A 22,255-nucleotide genomic window follows, 5' to 3' on the forward strand; every position below is an offset into this window, starting at 1 on the left:
AAGGTCACGTGGACCAGGACAAAGTGGGGCTAGGCCTAGCCTCTCACTTTAGCAATGGAGCCAAGGCTTCTGCCTGGTCTCTGTCCCCAGTTCACCACTTTCAGCACAGCTGGGTTCAGCACCCAGTGACCCTTCAGACCCTGAGCCCAACACAGGACGGTGAGAGCCTACCTTGCCTGCTCTTGCTGCTGCAGCTGCACGCCTCAATGACTCACAATGTCTCAGAGCTAGAGCAGGCCTCAGAGGCTATCTTGTCCAACCTCTACCTCTCCATAGCATCCTTTGCTCCATTTCCTTTTGAAACACTCTGACGATGGGGGACTCACTACTTTCTGAGGCAGTTTGGAATAATTAGAATTATTAGGGAGTATTTTCCTTACCTCCAGCAGAAAATTGCCCCTCTGCTACTCCCTCCCCCACCTCAGTTCTACCCTTTGGGGCCAACCAGCTCCCTTTCTCCTTAATGGGCTTTTGGGTACTTGAATCCAGGACCACAAGGTTTCTCTCTTCTAGGCTCCTCTCCTCTGTCCCTTCACCCAACCTCATGTGGCCCAGCCCCGTCATCACCTTATTTACCATCAGTGTCCTTCCCAAAGTATGGCCCCAGAACTGTGCATGCATGGTGCTCCAGATGGGATCTGCCCAGGGCAGACAGTGATGGGATTCCTCACAGCCTTTAGAGCTGGAACAGGCATTAGAGACCATTAAGTCTGATTCCTTTTTTCTTTTCCAAAAGAGGAAACCAAAGCTCAGAGTGGCATGCAGCTCAGATGATTAAGAAGGGGAGCTGAGGTGGTCCCTCCTTTTGGTTCTAATTCTTCCTTACAACATCACTAATGTGAAAATATGTTTAATAGGAATGTATATGTAGAGCCTAGATCAGATTACATGCTGTATTGGGGAGGGAGTTGGGAAGGGAGAGGGAGAAAAATTTAAAAAAAAACCTCAAAAGTTTATGGAAGTGATTGCTGATAAATCAAAATAAATTAATTTTTAAAAATACAAAAAATACCAAAAAAGAGAGAGGGAAGAGAGCTGAGACACCAACCCAAGTCCATTGAGTCCTAGACTTTTTGCCACCTCTCCATACCTTTGAAGGAAACTTTCTAAGTCTGGCAAAAAAAAAAGAGGTCTTAGTTTGGTCCTTCTGCTCCATTATGAGGGGCATAGGGTGTTCAGGGAGGACTAGCACCTCTGGGGGGAGGGCTGCTCATCCACCTTTGGTGTCTACCATTCATCCAACTCTCACCTGTAGCTCCAAGAAGCTGTGGCACGCACAGCGGCGGCACCCCAGTGAACCATCTTGGTAGGACGGGCTAACCTGGGTTAACAGTAACCAACAGGCCTCTAACTCCTCGGTGGGTTAGGGGATGTCTACTCCAAGCATGTGAGGACTTCCCCTGGAGGAATGGGTGGATGAGACCAATTTGTTCCAATGGCCACGAAGGCAGTTGAATCGGATGCTATGGCCCGCTTAGAGCTGGGTCAGGAACACTCCGAGGTCATCCACTGCATCCTGGGCTATCGCCAGTCATCCGCGCTTTTGTCTTACCACTGGACTTCCGTGGCTCTGGAAGAGAGAGTGAAGCCCATGACTTTGTGCACCTCTGCCTCCCCTAAATTCCGTTTACAAATGAGTCGAGATATCATTCCATGATCTCATTGGTCCTCTTTGAAAAGAAAGGACAAACAACAATGAGAAGTATCACTGGGGAGTACATAAGGCACTGAATTAAAACCCTGTCTCAGGCACTTTCTGGCTGTGTGACCTTGACGAAGTCACTACATTTCCCTGAGTTTTAATTTTCTCCATAAAAAGGGAAGTTGGGCTTATGATGCCCCTTCCAGCTTTCTACCTATGATCCTATGATTTCAGAGGGATCTTCCAGTGGCCAACCTCTGCTTCTTAAGGTTAATTTCAGGCATAAATCTGGACTCCTTGGCTCTCTTCCCAGGTCCTTATAGGATGGCACTCATTCCCCATAATAGCGGTGGCGCCTTCTCCTTGAGTTGAGGTAAGGGTGGAAAAAATAGGGACACACAAATTATAATCTGGCAGAAAGCAAAAGTAGGTTGTGTATCTGGAGGCTTTCTCTAATCCCATTTGCAATTTTCCCTTTGTTTTGGAAAACCCAGAACAAAAGCCCCTTTTCCTGGGTTAGCAGAAATCATTAAAAACAGTGTGAGAGTGCCACCTGGTGAGCAACACCATGCATGACAGGGGAGTTCTCCCACCCTGGGCTTGTAGAATTGGAAGGTACATGAGATGTCTCTTAAAGCTACCCCCTCCAAGTATAACTGAGGCTATTTAGGCACCTAGTGGGAGAAGTCTCCTGAGCTGTGCTTCAAAGCAAACTCGTGATTCTGTGAGGCAGAGAAGAGGAGAGGGCTTTAAATTTCTAATGGGGATACAGCTTGGGCAAAGGTCAGAGGTGGGAAATGAGGAACATATAACAAGATAATCAGAGTGGGACAAAGTGGAATTGTTAGGAAATTTGTGGAGGGAATGATATGAGATAAGACTGGGAAGGCAAGTGGAAACCAGACTGTAGAGACTTTTAAATGCCAGGCTGAGGACTTTGTATTTGATTCTAGAGACAATACAGAACTACTGAAAATATTTGAGCCAGGCAGTGATGTGTCGCATCCCCAATAGTATAACCCCCCAACTTGCACTTGTATTAGTGAATCAGGCCCCCTCAGGGGACTCCCAGATTCTAAGGTATTGGCTATGGGTAGTGGCTCCTAAAATTACATATTTCATGAGTCCCCAGTGGTGCGTGTTCCATTAATATTCAGCCAGTAGAAACAATTAACTCTTAGCAAAGGCATTTACTAAAACAGTATAGTAAAAACAGTAGCCACAAAACATCTCCCCCATAAATATGGGGCACATTTGTTTACAAATACCAATAGAATCCATGGGAAGAGTGAACAGAAACTTACAGAATAATGGTAATGAGGCAGATTTGTAGGGAATACATTGTCAAGGCAGCTCACAACTCTGGTACCATAGGACATCATGGTCGTCTCTCTCCACATGGAGTCCTCGTGAAGCTTTACACTCAACTGGGTAGATCTGCTGGTCTTCCACAGTCTGCTACTCTATTCAGTGTAATTTTCCGATTGCCCAGGCTAGCTTTCTTTTGAGTTCACAGCTGGCTTCCTTCTCTGATACAAGAGGTCAGGCTCCTGAAAGTGACTTCCTCCCTCAAATGACTGTCTCTCTGTATTTGTGTCTGTCTAAGGTCTATGTCTTTGCTCCCGAAACTTTGCTTTGGACTCTCAAAGTTTTGCTCCAAAGTAATAGGTCCAATAGTGGGGAGAGGGAAGGAGGAGAGAATTTCTCTTCCATAAGATGCACCTGACCCACACCCTCTCAAACTATTGAACATATCTAAGATTTAACTATTTAAAGCCCTGAAAAATTATGTCCATTTTTTTGTTCATTCCATGAAGTTGTTCCTCTTAATTCCAACAGAAAAATGTTTGGATTTCATAAAGGGACTTCAGTTGTTTTTCAGTTGTGTCATACTCTTCATGACCCCATCATGGTAAAGATACTAGAGAGGTCCATTTCCTTCTCCAGCTCATTTTACAGATAAGGAAACTGAAGAAAAACAGGATTAAGGGATTTACTCAGGGTCAGACAGCTACTAAGTGTCTGAGGCCAAGTTTGAACTCACAAAGATGAGTCTTCCTGACTCCAAGCCAGGCTGTACCACTTGCATAAAGAGATTACTGGTGTTAATACAGTAAAACCTGATGGCCTCGGTTCTGTTATCTGTCCTTTGTTTTCTATGACTGACCTGGGAACCAAATCCCCTTTCCCTTACACTCAGATCTGAGGGTTAGTGATTTTAATTTGGTAGCTGGGTGTAGAGTGGGTTAGACAAAGGAGACACTGGAGGTAGGGAGACCAATAAGGAGGCTAATGTGATAGCCCAAGTGATAGGTGATGAGAGTCTGTGCCCATATGAGTGGAAAAAAAGGGACAGATGTGAGAACAGTGTTATGGAGATAGGTTCAACAAGACTTGGTAACTAATTGGATATGGGTATTGAATGAGAGGACAGAGTCTGGGATAATTCCAAGATGGTGAACATGGGTAACTGGAAAAATGGTGGTGCCATCAGCAGAAGTGCAGGCATTTGATGGAAGGAGGAACTGGCCAGAGTTCCATTTTGGACGTGATGAATTTGAGATGACAGACAGGTGGAGCTTTCCAGAAGGCAGCTGGTTGATCAGAACTGTAGATTCAGAGACAGATAAAGGCTGGATAGATAGATTGGGAGTCATCTCAATAGAAATGACAGGCTACAGAATTCCTAGGTGTAGCCCCGGGGAAAGGAAAATGAAAAGGTTCTGAGCTTGAGTGATAATGGGGTGGAGATAGAGCAACTTCAGCAATCAATGCAAGGGTTCTGGGGTGCTGGAGGGAAAGAAGCATCTGAAGCAAGGGGTGTGACCGTGATTTTTAGGGACTAGGAACCAGGTCAAGATGACCAGTTGAAGAACCTGGTATATTGATCCTGGAGAAGAAAAGCTTTAGGGGAGTCAGGATAACTTTCATTTAAGTATTTGAAAGGCCATCACATGGTAGGGACTGCCATTTGCCTTCTTTTTGTTTTCTAAGCATTTAGTATAGTGCCTGGTACATAGTAGGTGCTCAATAAAAGTTTGTTCATTGACTGTTTGGTAAAGGGGTTTGGCTTGTTCTTCTTGGTCCCAGAGGACAGATGAAAAGAGGTTTCAGGGAGGCAGTTGGAATAATAAAAGCTTTCATAAAAGTATAATAAACTCCTTGAGGACAAAAATGATTTCATTTTTTTTCTTTGTGTTTCCAGGAACTGGAACTATTCCTGACACAGTTGACAAATGCTTGTTGACTGAATGATTTGATGAGTTTCCTCAACAGGTAATGAGCTCCCCCCTCATCGAATGGACTCACCCTATAGGCTAGATGGCAATTTGTCAGAAAAGCTGGGGAGAGGATTCCCGTTCAGGTAGGTGGTGTATGAACTCCATCCCAACGGACGGGTAAATTCTCCATTAGCAAAGAAAACAAACAGGTCCTGGCAATTTCCACACCCTCTGTCTTGACCAGAATCCATAGGAATTTGGAAAATGATGTTCAGTTGTTTCCCTTCTAAGGACAGAGGGTGGAACCATTTCCTGGCTCTTTGGAATTTACTGGCAAGCTCTAGGATGAAGGAGGCTGCAGGCAAGAATGACTTGGGTCTCCTCCCATCCCTCAGGTCCATTTGTGTGCCTGCATCACAAGACCACAAAGGAAAGGTCTTGCTCTCTCAAAAAAGCCCACAGATTACTGGAGAAAGAATGGAATTCTGTGTTTTGGGAATGCCAGCATGGTGGCAGTGCTACCCGTTCTGAATAGTGGGAAGGACAAAGAAGACACTACCTAGTGGCCAAGAGGGAAGGAGGCATGCGTCTATGGGGTCTTTCCTTGTACCCATTGGCCTAGATGTGGCAATGTTGGATACCACAGGAAGGAGACAGCTCTTCTATCTGCGTTTTGTCCGCAGGGCTCTTGTCTTAATTGCTATTTGATATCGTAGAAAGAGCTTTGAACTGGGAGTCTAAGACTTTGATTCCAGCTCTGGAGGCAGAGGACCCTGGTTAAAAACCTCATCACTGATGCTTAATACCTATATAACTTTGAGAAAGTCACCTATTCAATGAATCCATCAATAAACATTGATTAAGCACCAACTTAATTAATTAAGCACCAACCTAGGCACTATGCTAAGTGTGGGCACACAAAAAGAAGCTTACAATCTAATGGAGAGACAATAGGCAAACAAATATTTACACAGCAAGCAATATACAAGACAAATAGGAAATAATTTACAGAGGGAAGGAACTGGAACTAACAGGGGTTGGGGAAGGCTTCCTAAAGAGGGGGAGTTTTTAGTTGGAATTTAAAGGAAACCAGGGAGGTCAGCAGTTGGAGCAGAGGAGGGAGAGTGTTCCAGGCATGGGGGATGGCCAGAGAAAAGGCCTGGACAGGAGAGATGGAAGGTCCTGTTCGAGGCTGGTGTCACTAGGTCAAAAAGTACATGGAAGGGAGTAAGGTATAAGAAGACAGGAAAGGTAGGAGGGACCCAGGATATGAAGGGCTTTGAATGCTCCTGGAGGTGATGAGAGCCACTGGAGTTTTTGGAGTAGGGGTTGGGTGGTGGTGGCATGGTCAGACCAGCACTTTAGGAAAATCACTTTCATAACTGAATGAAAGATGGAGTGGAATGAGGAGACCTGGGGCAGATAAGACCCACCAGTAGCTATGCAATAGTCCAAGCATGAGGTGATGAAGGTGAGCACCAGAATGACGGTGATGACAGAGGAGAGAAGGGGGCGTATTTGAGAGATGGTAGGAAGGTAAAATCAACAGGCCTTGCCAACAGCTTGGCTATGGGGGGGCGGTGCGCAGGGGGAGAGATAGTGAGGATTCCATGGTGACTCTTTGATTGCAAGCCTGAGGGACTGGAGAGGATGAGGGAGCCCTCAACAGTCATAGGGAAGGTAGGAGGGGAAGAAGGTTTAGGGGGAAAGACAAGTTGGACATGTTGAGTTTAAGATGACTACTGGACATCCAGTTGGAGATATGAGATTGCAGGTTAGCAGAGAGATTGGGGCAGGAAAGGTAGATCTGAGAATTAACAGCACAGAGAAGGTCATGAAATCCCTGAGAGCTGTTGAGATCACCAAGTAAAGTAGGATAGAGGGAGAAGAGAAGAGGGCCCAGGACAGGACCTTGAGGGACACCTACAGTTAAAGGGCACAGTCTGAAGAAGGATCCAGTGAAGGACAGAGAAGAAGTGGTCAGATAGGCAGGAGGAGAACCAAGAGAGAAGTGGTGGAAAACCTAGAGAAAAGGGAGCATCAGGGAGGAAAGAGTGACCAACAGCATCAAAGACCACAGAGAGGTCAAGGAGAAGGAGGACTGAGAAAAAGCCACTGGATTTGGCTCATAAGTGATCATTAGTAACCTTAGAGAGAGCAGTTTGGGGGGAATAATAAGGCTGGAAGCCACATTATAAGATGTTCAGTGAGTGAGAGGAGAGAAAGCGGAGGCACCAATTATAGATGGCTTTTTTGAGTTTAGCCCTACAAAGGGCAGAAGAAAAATAGGACAGTAGTTAGCAGGAAGAGAAAAGGACCAAGTGAGGGGCTTTTCAGAATAGGGGAGACATGGACATGTTGGACAGGGAGAGATAGAAAATAAGTGAAAGATTGGGGATGATGAAAGGGGCAATCTGAGGAGACAGGATGGAATGGGATCACTTCAACGAATGGAGGAGTTAGCCTTGGTAGGGAATAAAGGCCACTTCACATGAGACCTCCCTGAGCCTCAGTTTCTGCATCTGTAAAATGAAGGTGATTGGACTAGATGGACTTCAAGGATTTTTCCAACTCTAGACTTATGAGCCTACATTGTATTGTGCGACCCTGAGTTAGTCATTTCCCTTCTCTAGTTTAACCTGTTCCAGTCCTTTCTCTCATCCCACTTGCCCAGAAAGATCTCTATCACAAACCTACCAAAGGTCCTATATTCTGCCATTAATGATTGAGTCATTCCTTTGGGGTCTGAGGCATCTGGGGTTTTCAAGACTCCTTCATGGAAATGCCAACCACCTTCGGGAGGAAGGAGCACCAATATAATGAGAAGATTGGACTAAATAATTACTAAAATAATCACCCAGCCCATCCCCCTCATTTTACAGATAAAGAAACAGAGGCTTGCCAAAGCCTTTTAAAGTCACAAATAGCAAAGCCTGGATTTGGACTGAGATCTCTAACTTTAAATCTAGCATTTGACTACAATAGGCACCTCTCTAATTTTCTCTCTAATTCCCACATTGTGAGATTCTGAAATATTTCCATCAGCAGAGCCATTGTTTCCCACTGATCAAGAACTATATACATAACTGAAGTTGAGAGCCAGCTACCTGTTCAGTGTAATTTCAAAACAGAGGTCTGGTTCAACCCATACTGAGAAGAATTTCAGGTACGTTGTACTTGAAAAAAAATTCTGAACATAACAAATACCAAATAAAATGAGCCCTTTTATATACACTGTCATGCAGGAAGTGGAGATTATATATGAAACTCTATTATATAATCTTTTTGCTTTTAAAGTATATACTAAATTCAACATGAAACTTTCTAAGCTATCCTGCTTGTCTGTGATTCTTTCTATTCTCTTCTCCTTTTGGGGGAAGCTCTTTCCTTATTCTCCCTCGGCTTCCCACCTCCTAACAAGAAGAGAAGAGGAGAGGGGAAGGGAGGGGAAGGGAAGGGAAAAATCTTTATTCTAACGTTAGCATAGTAGCTAGGGAAAGCTTCAGACTTTAGCATCTGGTCCAACATTTTATAGATAATAATAATAATAATAATATCTGTCTGGTGCCTTACCTAGATTATCTCATTTGATCCTCACAATAACACAATGCTACACTTATCTCCATTTTACAGATGAGGAAACTGAGGCTAAGCAATTTACCTAAAGTCATTGGCAATCTTCCCCCCTTTAGAAGGGGTATATGATAGCGATTTCCAAGTATTTGAAGGACTGTCTTGTGGATAAGCAATCCAATTTGTTCTGTATAGACCCGGAAGGCAGAACCAGGGATAATGGATGAAAGGTGTCAAGTCAAATTGAGGCTTGATATAGGAAAAGCTTTTTTTTGGCGGGGACAATTAGTTACCCTAAAGTGAATGGGCTAGAGAGATAGTAGGCTTTCCCTCATTGGAAGTCTTCAAGTAAAGACCATTTCTCAGGCATGGATTGGATGAGAGGGCTGCTGAGGGAGGCCCTTTCCAACTCAGAAATAGCGGGGTTTTGTGATTCTGCAAAGTGTGGGAGGGAGTGGCATGGGTAGAGTGGAAAGGAATTAGCCCTCAGTGTGCTTATCTATAAAATGGGAAAATAACCTTTTCCTCATGGGATCTAGTGGAAAGAGCACTGTATTTGGAGTTAGAAGTCCTGGATTTGAATCAGAACTCTACTTCTTGCTACCTCTGTGACCTTGGGTACATCCACTACTTTATCTAGCCCTTGGTATCTTCTTCTACAAAATGAGAGGATTTCTAAGGCTCCCCCCATCACGAAAGTTTTATAATTTTGAAATCAAGAATTTCAAGCTAGAAGAGTCTTTCTAGATCATAGAAGCTAACTTTCATTTTATAGAGAAGGGGACTCAGGCCCAGATAAATGACTTGTCCAAAGTCAAACAATTAGTGTGCCAGACAATCAGACTGCTAGAGGGGCCCACGGCACCCACAAAGAAGGTTAGGAACCTCTGACAGACGGGATGTTTCCTGAGGAACCAGAAGCCACTGGAGGAAGGGGGAGAATGGGGAGAGAATGCTATCTTTGAAGCAGAGGGAGGAAGAATCCACTGGAGGAGCTTGTGATCAATCCTGTCAAAAACATCCAAAAGGCCCCTGGAGGAGGAGGAAGAGGAGAGCTGAAAAAAGAGCCTTTAGTCACTGGTGAACCATGGCCACAGTTTCAGCTGAGTGGTGAGGTCAGAAGGCCCAAGGCACAGAGAGGGAGGAGAGAAGGGAAGTGGAGGTGGTTTCTGGGTGTCGATAATTTTTTCAAGACATTTAGCATTGAGGGGGAGGGAGAGATGGAACAAGAGCTGATTTTGCTTCAAGAACTGAGGTCTAAAATAAGAGAATTGAGGTAAGGCTTTTTTTTTTTTAATTGGGGAAATGAGGGTGTTTAGAGGCAGGTGGTTAGAAGCCAGAGGAAATGGAGATATAATAATGATAAGAATGATAATCATTTATTTGTCACTTTAAGGTTTGCAAAATGACTTGCAAGTCAGGGTTTCAAGTCAGGAAGATCTAGGTTCAGATCACACCTCAGATCCTGACTAGCTCTGCAAGTCTGGGTTAGTCACCTTGTCTCTGGGCTTCAAATTCTTTGTCTATAAAATTAGGGTCCTGAATTCAATGCTGTTATCATCCTCAATTTACAGATGAGGACGCAGCTAAGTAACCTGCCCAGAGCCATACAGCAAGTAAATATCAGAATTGGGATGTCAATCCATACCTTCCTGATTTGAAGGCCAACACTCTCTCCAACACTAGGCCAAGCTTTATAACCAAAAGGGAACAGTTGGTTGGAGCAAGGCCCTGGATAAGGCTGGAGGATTTGGGGCATGAGAAGGGGGCTTAGTCTTCACAAGGGCTAAGGATATCTCCTCTTTAGCGACCAGAGGAATGGGGTGGAGGGTGATGAAACCGAAGAAGGTTGAGGTTGTATGGCTAGAATTCTCAACAATGGAGTGACGTCACCTGTTATAAGATTATGGATTTAGAGGTGCTTGCCATGTTTCAGGCACGGTGCCAAATCCTGGGAATACCAGCCAGTGAGACAAAGAGCTTACATTCTAATGAGGGAAGATAACACATAAAGGGGAACTGGGGAGCAGGAGGAAGGCCTGGGCAGAGCACGCCTGTGACAGCATAGCAGAGAGAAGGCCAGGAAAGGTTAGTGGAAGTGGAGTCTTGGTGAGATGATACCAAAGCTGGTCTATCAAAGCCCAAGGCACTTCCAGAAGCAGAGTCCAAGCTTCCTGGGAGGAGGAAAGGGACATGATGTCCTGAGGGAGAAGAAAGGGCTGGGACTGATAGTTGAGGGAATAAGGTAAGTTATAAGGACAGAATAGAAGGATTTTTGAGCAGCAGTGACAGTCCAATTGAGGTGATGCACTATGAATGGAGAGCCCTAGAGGGGGGATAGAGGAATTGGAGTAGGGTAGGGTTACCCCAAAATGAGGATTTGCATGTTAGAACTAGTGAGTGCTAAGTGAGCCACCAGGTGGCACAGCGGGTAGGGCACTGGGCCTGGAGTCAGGAAGACCAGCCTCAAACACTTACTAGCTGTGTGACCCTGGGCAAGTCACTTAACCCTATTTGCCTCAGTTCTTCATCTGTAAAATGGGGACACATTAGAGAAGGAAATGGCAAGCCATTCCAGTATCTTTGCCAAGAAAACCTCACAGACAACATCCATGAGGTCACGAAGAGTCAGACAGGACTGAACAACAGGAGCAATTGTATCCTGCTGTGGCACTAGACCGTCTAGCCAAACTGGCCTTCCTGCTGCTTCTCATGGAAAACACTATCTCCCATCTCCAAGCCTTTGCACTGGCTGTACCCTATGCCTGAAATGCACTCTCTCCTTACCTCTAACTCTTGGAATCCCTAGCTTCCTTCAAAGCTCGGCTAAGCTGTTTCTTATCTATCCCGATCTCTCCAGCTGTCAGTGCCTTCCTCCCCAAATTATCTTGTATGTTTGTATTTATTCTGAATATACTTGTTCATCTACGGGTTATTCACCCGAATTGAAGGTAAGCTCCCTGAGGGCAGGGGCTGCCTTCATTGTCTTCCTATCTCTGGCACCTAGCCCAGTGCCTGGAACACAACCAAATTTAATAGACACTTTGCTGATTGAGAAGAAAGTTGTTGACTTGAGGAGGAGGAGGAGGAGGAAGAGGAGAAAGACGGAGATTGTATGGTCATGTTTTCAGAGGGACTGGCAAAAGCAATATTGAGACAGGAGGTCAGTGGGCATCAGTGACGAGGATAGACATGGCTCGGTCTGAGATGACTGCAGAAGGGGGGGGGGGGAGGCAGATGCATAACTAGCGAGTTGGACACCTGGAACAGGCAACATGAACCACCCTGCAAGTAAGCAGCATCCGATCACTTTGTAATTCACAGAGAGAGGCACAGGGCCTATGCCTGGGTTTTCACTGGTCCAAGGAGCTCCTGAGTAATGGAACTGACTCTCCCCATGCAAGTCAGCACCCTTCTCTAGAGTTCTGACCATCTCAGGGAGCTCTGAGAGGTTCAACTACTGACCCTGGGTCACATGGGTAGCGTTAGAAGTGGGACTTTTTCTTTCATTCATTCATTCATTCATTCATTCATTTATTCATTCTGCCACTGCTGGAGTGTATTGGTACATTGTTTTACACCCCTTACATTTTAGCATGCTGGGGTAAATCCCCACTCACCCTACCCTAGGTATATATGAGTGTGTGTTAGGCGGGGTGGTAGGATATATTGAATAAGTCTGGAAATATCAGTTAGAAGCTAGCTGTGGCAATGACAGGCTGAGAAGTTGGCATTTCATTATGGGTAATAGGGAGAAAGTACTAAGAATAACTATTTTTAGTATCATCCACCTCTCTCTTGTGAGAAAAGCTTTCCCCTTTCAAGAAGGCAGTAGGTGCCAAACCAGTAGCTCAACTCACAGAGGGAGCTACTTAGGACAGCTTGTGAAGCCCAAGAGGAGTGGTTGCCCTCTCTACTCCGCCTCAGCCTGGCTGGCTTCTAGGAAAACTGATCTTTCTGCTTCAGATGAGTCATTCTTTGCATCTGTGGGGGTCAAGGCTGAGAGCTGCCCATCACAGGGCTGAGTTATGATACATTTGTTTACCCCAATTTCCTCTTTTAAGTAAGCTTTGGCTACTTCCTCTATTGTTGTTTCCTTATAATGGGTCTTTCCCCATAAAAGGATAGAATGGGGGTGATTTCTAGCCTCCCTTAGAGTCAATATTGTAAGAGAGGGGGGGTGTCATGGGGCTTGGAGGCAGCAGGGACCACAGTACAGGGGAGGAAGCCCTTGTCCTTGCAGGAAACAGATACTTTGACCAAAGGCACTGGCATGAGCATGTCACCAGAGCAGGTCAGAGACGGCTGGGACGTTGGAGGTCATCTAGCTCACCCCCCCTCACTGTATAAAGGAGGAAACGGAGGCTCAGAGAAGGAAAGGGACTTGTCCATGGTCATCCAGCTAGAGAGTTAGCAGAGTCAGGGTTTGAACCCACAGCTGGCTTCAAAACCAAGGCACTTTCTACTGCCTGCTCTGTACTATATAAACCAATCAGTATAAAGGGGAGGGCAAGGATAGGAGAGATACTGTTGAGGGAAAATCATTAGGACCCAGCAATGGATTGAATGTGAGAAATGAGAGGGAAGTGTCAAAGGTAACACAAAGGTTACTATTTAGGTGTTAAATTTGCATTCTGTTTGTTTAGAATTGCTGAAAGGAAGAGATGGGCTGGTATAGATGGAGGTCAGCTTGTGCTTGGTCATAGGTACATAGATTTAAAGGTGGAAAGGACATTTAGGTGGTCCAGTGGATACGGCACTGGGCTTGGAGTTAGGAAGACTCATCTTCCCAGAGTTCAAATCTGGCTTTGGAAGCTTACTAGCTGTGTGATCCTGGGCAAGTCACTTGACTCTATTTGTCTCAGTTTCCTCATCTGTAAAAACTGAGCTGAAGTAGGAAACAGCAAACTACTGCCACATATTTGCCAAAAAAAAAACCCCAAATGGGGTTATGAAGAGTTAGACACAACCAACCAACAGCAATACTATTTATATAGCACCTATCTCTCAGGGTATCGTAAGGATAAAATGAGATATTCCTTGTAATGTGGTTTATAAATCTTAAAATACTTCATACATGTGAACTAGTATTATTATTAATATTAAGCGCTTTACAGATGATATCTTATCTGCTCCTTATAACAACCCTGGGAGGTAGGTGCTGTTATTTTACCCATTTTGTAGAAGAGGGAAACTGAGGCAGACAGTATTGAAGTGACTTGTCTGGAGTCACACAGCTAGTAAGAGTGTGAGTCAGGATTTGAATTCAGGTCTTCCTGACTTCACATCCAGCACTCCATGCACTGTCTGTCAACTTCAGATCCCTCATTTTGCAGATGAGGACACGGAAACCCAAAGAGCGAATCTTCTCACAGGGACTGGTTTTGCCTTTCTTTAGATCCCTAGTCCCTTGGCACAGTGCTTCCTCTGTTGTTATTGTTGTTGGGTCACGTCTGACTCTTTGTGACCCCACTGGAGGTTTTCTTGGCAGAGATACTGGACTGGTTCGCCATTTCATTCTCCAGCTCATTTGACAGATAAGGAAACTGAGGCAAACAGGGTGAAGTGACTTGTCCAGGGTCACAGGGGTCTGAGGCCAGATCTGAACCTATGAAGATGAGTCTTCTGGACTCCAAGCCCTGTAAGCACTTCATACACGCTTGCTGGTTGGCTGACCGATCGGCTCTGAGTCACGCGGCCTGTAAAACTCTGGAATGCAGAATGGAATTGGAAAATGCTTTCCCAAATAAATAAATAAAAACGTGATACAGCACAGATAATGTTAGTTTGAGGATTTCTAAGTCAACACACTGCCCTGCACGGATCTGTTTGTGGTCCCGGCACCGAGATGCTTCCCACCTTGGCTCTTGGTAGCGAAAGCTCAGGGGTCAATAGAGCCAAGCTCACGTGGCGTCAGTACTGATCGAGGCTGGGAGGTGCCACGTGATGGCCAGCCTGGGCGGGTCCAGCATCTCCTGCCCTTCTGTTGTTCTGCTGCTGGGGGAGCTGGGTGGGAGCCCAGGTCTGTGGCTTGTGCCGCTCCACAGCCCACTGTACACAGCATACACCAGAATTGGGGAAGGAAGCCATGCTGAGGGCGGGCCGTGGTCAGATTCAGCCTCGCTCGCCCTGTGTGAAGCATATTAGCCGAGCTGCTTCCTTCCCATTTCTGGTCCCTGGAGAAGGGTGCTTGGTGGGCATGAGGCAGCCTGCAGCCTGCAGAGCACAGTCCATTACAGTCACTTATGCATTCAACAAACACTTGTGGAATACTTGCCAGAGGCTCTGCTCTGGGTGGTAGCTGGTGGCACAATGGATAAAGGTCTGGGCCTGGAAGTTCTCTGGAAGTGCTCTGGACAAGTCACTTCAATGCTATCTGCCTCAGTTTCCCTCGTCTGCAAAATGGGGATAATAATAGCACCTACCTCCCAGGGTTGTTATAAGGAACAGATGAGATATCATCTGTAAAGTGCTTAATATTAATAATAATGACAGTTAACATTTATAAAGTATCGAGTTCAAATCCAGCCTCAGACACTCACTAGCTATATGACCCTGGGCTAGTCATTTCATCACTGCCTGCCTCAGTTTCCTCAATTGTAAAATAGGGATAATAATAGCACCTATCTCCCAGGGTTATTGTGAGGATCATATGAAGAAATATTTGTAAGGAGCTTAGAACAATGTCTGGTACACAGTAGGTGCTAATTTACATTCTTGTTTCTTCTCTCCCTCTGCTTTACCTTCGGGGTATGCGAAACAGGGTTAGTTTTTTTTAAATAAAGAACAATAAAAGATGTAAATAATTATTTTGGACAATGCTAGACATCCATCATTGCTGAATGAATAATGTAGTAAAAGCTACAGGGAAAGAGAATAAATAGTTAAGTGCCTGCTACGTGCTAGGCACTGAGCTAAGTGCTTTTAGAACTCATCTTCTTGACTCCAGGCCCAGGGCTTTATCCACCTAACTACCTGGTTGTCTCTATAACAGGAGTTCTTATGTTGGGTCCATATATTTTAAATATATATTTTAATAGCTGTAGTTTTATAAAACTAGCTTCCTTTGCAATCTTATACATTTTATTTGCTGTTTTAAAACATTCTTCTGAGAAGGCATCCATAGATTTCTCCTGGTTTGCCAAAGGGATTCATGACTCAAAGAAGGCTAAGAACACTTGGGTTGTATATAAGAAGCCAGAGGAGGGTTGGACAACCGTATCACTCAGGCCTGTTTGAATGGCCGAGTTCAAAGAGCACTCATTGGGAGTTTGATGTCAACTTGGGAAGAGGTCTCCTGCGGAGACCTGGGAATCTGATGGAAAGGACAAACATCCTGGATGATGGAGTGTGAGCCTCAAAAGATCCTGCCAGGCTAGGCAGAACTGGGCTGAATCCCCAAAGGTGAAATCCATCAGGGGAGAGTGTACAGTCTTCCACTTGGGTTCAAAAAAGTCAGCTTCATAAGGAGAAGATGGGGGGTGGGGCTGGATGGCTAGACAGCTATTCATCTAAAGAAAGGCTGAGGGTCTTAGTGGACTGCAAGCTTATCATGGATCAACAGAGTGCTCTGGTCTTAGAAAGTGATCTTAGACTATCTTAAGAAAGAGATAGCACTCAGGAATAAGGAGGTGCGGTCCTTGCTGTTTTCTGCAAGAATGTCATATGTAGACCACATCTAGCACGCTGTGTCCAACTGTGGCCACCGTATTTTGGGAAGGACATTGAAAAGTTGGAGAGGTCCAGGGTGGGTAACAGGATAGTGATGAACCTTCAGATCATGCTGCATGAGGATGGGCCGAAGGGACTAAGGGTGTCTAGCCTTGGGAAGAAAAGATTTAGGGAACATGATAATTGTCAAGTATCTGAATTGCTGCTACATAGAAGGATTAGATGTTCTGCCTGGCTAAGAGCAATGAGTAGAAAGAGACAGCTTAGTGTTGATGTAAGGACCAATGTCCTATAATTAAAGGGGTCCCAAAGTGCCTCTGGAGGTGCTGAGTTTTCTTGCACTGGAGGGCTTCAGACAGAGGCTGGTAGTCACTGGTCTGCCATCTTGTAGTGGGCATTTTTAGAAAGCCAGGGATAGGATTAGACGGTGTCTGAAATCCTTCCAATTTCAGATTTAGTGACTGAAACGCCAGCATCTTCAATGATTAGTGGGTTGGTAAGTCAGGCACGTAGGCAAGTCAAGAAGTATTTACTAAACACTTACTAGGTGCCAGGCACCTAGTAAGTGATGCTGGGGATACAAGAAAGATAGTCCCTGCCCACAAGGAGCTTACACTCTAATGGGGAAAGGGAGCTCATAAGGTGAGCCAATGATGATGCCTGTACAAAGATGTGGTTTGAAAGCCTAGAAACTCAGAAGCAGAATCAGAAGAGGAATGAAGGCTGACTGTTCCGGGATCCCCCACCAAACAGAGGCCCCAGGAGGAAATCCCCCATGGAAGGGGTGAGGGGAGGCAGATTCCAGAGTGAGAGACTGCAGGACAAGCTGGATATTCTGGGACGAGGAGGCCCAGGTGCTGAGGGAAGTTCCAGGTGGGAACAGAAGCAGAGGACCCTTCTCATGCCATCCCCATCTGTCTCTAACTATGGGAGCTGCCCATCTTCTCTTCAATCACACATTTTCCTGATGACATTTGTTGCTACAGTTTTTCAAAGTGCCTTATTTGTCACCTCTTGCAGCCCACTTCCACCCACCACAAGCTTCTCTAATGCTTTCTAGATTACACTCATTTTGACCTCTTTGGAGAGTGTTCTATACAACAGCATTGGTAGAATGTTGGTATTAAATAAATGTGGCTTTGTTTCTGGGGGAAGAGTGGGCTCATTAAAGCCGTTAGTCAGTCAATAAACATTTATTAAGTGCTTGCTTTGGGTCAGGCACTGTGCTAAACCCGCTGCATACAAAAAAAGGTAAAAGAAAAGTCCCTGCCCTTGAGGAGCAGGTGGGATTTGGAGCAGCAGGGACTTTGTATTGTCTGTCTCAGAGGGATTACTGATGTACAAGCTCCAATTTCATGTTATAATCCAACAGACAGGCATTCTCATCTACTTTTTTCCCCCTTTTCTAATTGCTACAGTTATTAAATTTCTACTGCAGACAGTACTGGAGAAGAGTTTAGGGTCAAGGACAACTGTAGCAGATTGTCAAGGGAAGAGTCTCATGAGGAATAGGAGTCAGGTTACCAGTCTGGGATGAGGAAAAGGACCTGGGGGAAAGCAGACACAGCAAGTAAGGAGTGAGGTTAGGAAGATTCAAGCTCAAAGTCAGGAACTGTAGGGAAACCATGTTGTGCCATGACTCCCAGGCAGGTGCAGGTAGGGCCAAAGAAACGGATTGCCTGGGGAGAGTAGTGTTCAAAGAGTTAAACAGGTGACCTACAACTGGTAGTCTAGTTAGCCAGGTACCCTGGCTGGAATTCCTGGCCTATGGCTAACCAGATGAACCCCTAATGCTTCACTCGGTTGCCTTTCCACTGCCTCCTTTCCTGTGCCTACATTCCTCTCCGGGTCAATTTGTCATGAAAAAAAAAAAGGACTTCATAAACACATTCATGTCAAAATAGGAGATAGGGCTGAACTTGAAAAGACCCCCCCCCCCATTTCAAAAGACCTTGGTTCTTGCCATTGGATTGCTGTGTGTCCTCGGGCTGGTCACTTCTCCTTTCTAGTGGTCACCTTGGCCCAGTATAAAATGAAGAGGTTGGGCTAGGTTCATCTCCCACGTGTCTTCTACCTGATGCTGTGCGTTTCTAGCCTTCGGATACTGCTGGTTAGAAGATCTAGAACCTGCCAGTGGCAGAGGTCCATCCTAAGTCTGAAGAAAGACAAGAATCCATCAATCAACCATTTATTAAGTGTCTGCTGTGTGCCAGGCACTGTCTGTTTCAGTAGGAAGGAACCTTAGAGATGATCTAGTCCAGCCAGTCAGTCAACAAACATTTACATGCATGCACTGTGCTAAGCGCTGGGGACAGAAAGACGGACAAAAAAGCCAGTCTCTGCTCGCCAGGAGCTCACAGCCTACTTGCTCTTCAGAGAAGGGAAGGGATGTCTCTGCATCAGTTCAGGCTGGCAGCTTCATCTGCCTTTTATCTTTGTGAAGTTCCTCGGAGGTACAGGGAGGTCTAGCAGCTTGGGCAGGACCACCCAGCCAGTGTCAGTTGCAGGACTAGAACCTTGAAACTTCCTGTGTCTTGAGGCCGGCTCTCTAACCAGTAGCCACACTTTCTCAGCAATTGCAGGGGCTTCATTTCTATTGGCTTTAAAGTTTGCAAAGCGCTTCAGGGCCTCAAATGAACAACTTCAAGTGCGCTTTGCACAACGCTTTACGGGGCGCAGGCGAGTAACCTCGTGTCCTGCCAACGGGCTCTTGGATAGAAAGTCGAGGCGGGGCTGGAGAAGTGGGACAGGGAAGGAGGGACTACAAATCCCAGGAGGTTGTGCGCGGCGTCCGGCCTGTCATAGGACAAGGAGAGGCTGCGAGGGAGGGGGGGAATGAGGGAGAGAGGGAAAGAGCGACAGTCAATCCCAGGCTGCTTTGTGGAGCAGAAGGCCGTGGAAGCGGGAGCGACTACGCTTCCCAGAGTGCCTTGCTCTCCGCCCCGGGCGAGGACTACGTGTCCCAGGCGGCCTCGCGCGGCGGGCGGCCGTCCTGTCGGTCGGGAGTGGGGCGGGGACGGAGGCGGAGGCGGGGCGAGTCGGCTCCGCTCCGGGATCGGCCGCGGCGGGCGGGCCGTTGGCGCTGCGGGCGCCCGGGGATGCCCGGGGCTGGGGCTGGGGCCGGGGCCGGGGCCGGGGCCGCGGCTGCGGAGGAGGGCGGGGGCCCCGAGGCCGCGCGGGAGCCGGCGCGGCTCTGCGGCTACCTGCAGAAGCTGTCGGGCAAGGGCCCCCTGCGCGGCTACCGCAGCCGCTGGTTTGTGTTCGACCCGCGCCGCTGCTACCTCTACTACTTCAAGAGTCCGCAGGACGCGCTGCCCCTCGGCCACCTGGACATCGCCGACGCCTGCTTCAGCTACCAGGGGCCGGACGAGCCTCCCGCCGCCGGGGCCGCCGCCGCGGGGCCCGCCTCGGCCGGGAGCGCCGACGAGCCGCCCGCCGCGCTCTTCCAGGTGCACAGCGGAGGAGGCGTCACGGTGCTCAAGGTGGGCGCCCCGCCCCCCCGCGGCCCGGGGGACCCTCTCCAACGGAACCCTCCCGCATAACTGACGGCCCCTACCCAGTGGAGTCTCCACTCCCCAACCCCCTCTCGGCTACGGTCTGTGGGACCCTCCCCAACCAGGACACTCCCCTCCATGAAGACGCTTCCCCTACGCTCCCCAAACTGAGCCTCCTCCAACGGAGCGAGCCCACCCTCCATCTTCCCTCTCTTCTTTCTCCCTTTCCCTCCTCCCTTCCTTCTCACTGTCCCTTTCCCCCTCCAGTCTTTATTCCCTTTCAGTTCTTTTCGTCGGCTCCAGTCCCCTTCCCACCCACCACTTCTCCTTTATCTCCCTCTTTTCTTCCCCTCCTGTCCCTTATCCCACCCTCTTTCTCCCTTGTGGCAACGCCAGCTCTGTCATTTATTGCCTGTGTGACTTTGGACAAGTCATTTCCCCATTAAGCACCTCAGTTTCCTTGCTCTTTAAAACGAAGGGGTTGGGTTAGTTCTCTGAAATTCTAAATCCTTTGTGCTTCTTGTGATCTAGCAGCTACAACACTGTCCCCAGATTATTCTGCTGATTAAATCCCCGATTAATTGTAAGGTTTGGGTGATTTCTTGCGTTGTGTTGCTACTAATTTCCTCTGCTTTGGTCTACTCTAGGACCTTGTTAGTGTGTCCTGCATCCTTTCTTATTTGGAGATATTGCCTGAACCTCATTATCTTTCTTTTGGGTGCCGTCCCTATTTGTATTCAGCCATATAATTTTCTGTCCCTCTTTAAGCCACTTGAGGAGAAGTAGTGGATGGAATGAATGCTGGACTTACTGATTCTGGACAGTTATGTAACCTCTCTGCCTCAGTTTTACCATCTGTAAAAATGAGGAGGTTGGACAGATGGCCTCTAATCTGTGCTTCTGCAGACTCCATCCACACTTTATCTTGTCCTTCCCTCTCCTTATTTCCTCCTTATTATCCCTGCTAACTTTGCTTGCTCAACTGTCTTCTGCTTACCCCCTTCCCTATTTCTTGATTCTCTGCATGACCTTTTTGCTAGAGCCTACGACTCCCTCTTTCCCATTCTTGTGTTTTCTTGGGTGCTTTCCATCCTCACTCGTTTTCTCATTTCTTCTTTCTATTCTTTATCATAATCTGTTCCTTATTCAGAGCGATTTTTCTCCTGCGTGGTGTTTTTTTTGTTTAAAACTAACAAAATGATCAGCACCAACTGGGGGTGACAGTTGTGAACTGGGGGTTTTCCCAAGGGATCCCTTTACTAAGTCAGTCATACTCAGCAGCTCTGTTTGCCCACAACTGAGGTCATTATGAAGCGTTTACTTTTTATTCTTCCATTACCATTTTGTTCTGGTTTTGATTATAGCTGGAAGGTTCTAGCAAATTAGTTTTCTCTGTGCTGCCTAACTAGATGTTCAGAACTTGTGGGCACTTTTCTCCAGTGAAGTAGAAGAGATGCAGAATTTGAGTTGTGTTTACCAAAGTCTTTAAATAATTTAAGAATAGTTCCTCAAGTACAGAGGGATTTTTGCCCAAAACAATGACTTGTCAGTAGCTAACAAATTTACCACCCCAAGGTAAATTTAATTTCCCGTCTAACTTTATTAAAAATGAAAATAGAGGTTCCTCATCACATAGTTTCAGGTCTTAGTATCCTGCTTCAAAATTCCTTTGATTACTTTTGGACATGCTTTTATTGCTTCCTCCCTCCTCCCCAAGTCCTTGTGTATCATAGAACTGTTTACATAAAACAAGGACCAGCCCTTAGTTGTGCTGTCTGGGAGAAGAAACTTTTTCTCCCTTATTTTCTCTGCCCGGACAGTACAACTAGTGACAATAAATTTGCCTCTGGGAGTGAGTTTCCTCATCTGGAAAATGAAGGAGTTGGGCTAGTTTCTAAGACCTCTTCCAGCTCTGAAGTTCTGTGATTCAGATTTGTATGTGTAGGTCATGTGCTACTGGAAATGATCTTTTAAGACTTGAGGAAAGTGACTTTGGGGTTGGAAGACAAGGGAGCTAAATTTACCAGTTTTTATCTCTCTCTCCCCAAATATATATAACATATATATTTTTACACACACACACACGTGTATATATATATATATATATTTTTTTTTTTTTGGCGTAAGAAATCCGTCTTAAACTAATTATAAAGTAAGACCATATCTGGATAAAACAATTGAGTTACTTTCTTTTTAAAATGTTATACCAATGAAGATAAAGGTGAAAGCCCTATAAAAAGCAGTGTAAAAGTTAAAAATAATATTAGGCTTGGGATGGGAATATGCTTTAAGAGGCTGAATCTTAATGTGATTTTAAACTTTGCTTTGTTAGTGAAACTTTGTGAAAATTTTAAGTGAAAATTAGTACTCGTTCTTACTAACTTTTAGATCAAAGTCCAGGTTCATAGTTAATTCAATTTGATTAGCCATTGCCCAGTTGGGTCACAAGGTAGATTCAGTTTCCGAGTGGATTTTTGTTTTGTTTTGTTTTTTGATGAGGCAGTTGGGGTTAAAGGACTTGCCCAGAGTCACACAGCTAGTGCAAGTGTTATGTGTCTGAGGGCACATTTGAACTCAGGTCCTCCTGACTCCAGTGCTGGTGCTTTATCCACTGCGCCACCTAGCTGCCCTGAGTGGATTTTTGTAATTCTGGA

At 46.0% G+C, this 22,255-nt stretch overlaps 1 protein-coding gene across 1 annotated transcript in view; it reads left to right on the forward strand.

Moving 5' to 3' along the window:
- The first annotated feature begins 19,190 nt into the window (after positions 1 to 19,190).
- Positions 19,191 to 22,255, forward strand: part of TBC1D2B (TBC1 domain family member 2B) — an 81,908-nt gene continuing 78,843 nt past the window's right edge. Inside the window, 1 exon segment of the mRNA XM_020975979.2 lies at positions 19,191 to 19,589. Coding sequence (XP_020831638.1) covers positions 19,206 to 19,589 — 384 coding nt within the window. The 5' untranslated portion in view covers positions 19,191 to 19,205.

The sequence above is a fragment of the Phascolarctos cinereus genome, unplaced genomic scaffold (genome assembly GCF_003287225.1).
Source record: "Phascolarctos cinereus isolate Bilbo 61053 unplaced genomic scaffold, phaCin_HiC Scaffold_3;HRSCAF=262, whole genome shotgun sequence".
Taxonomy (NCBI): domain Eukaryota; kingdom Metazoa; phylum Chordata; class Mammalia; order Diprotodontia; family Phascolarctidae; genus Phascolarctos; species Phascolarctos cinereus.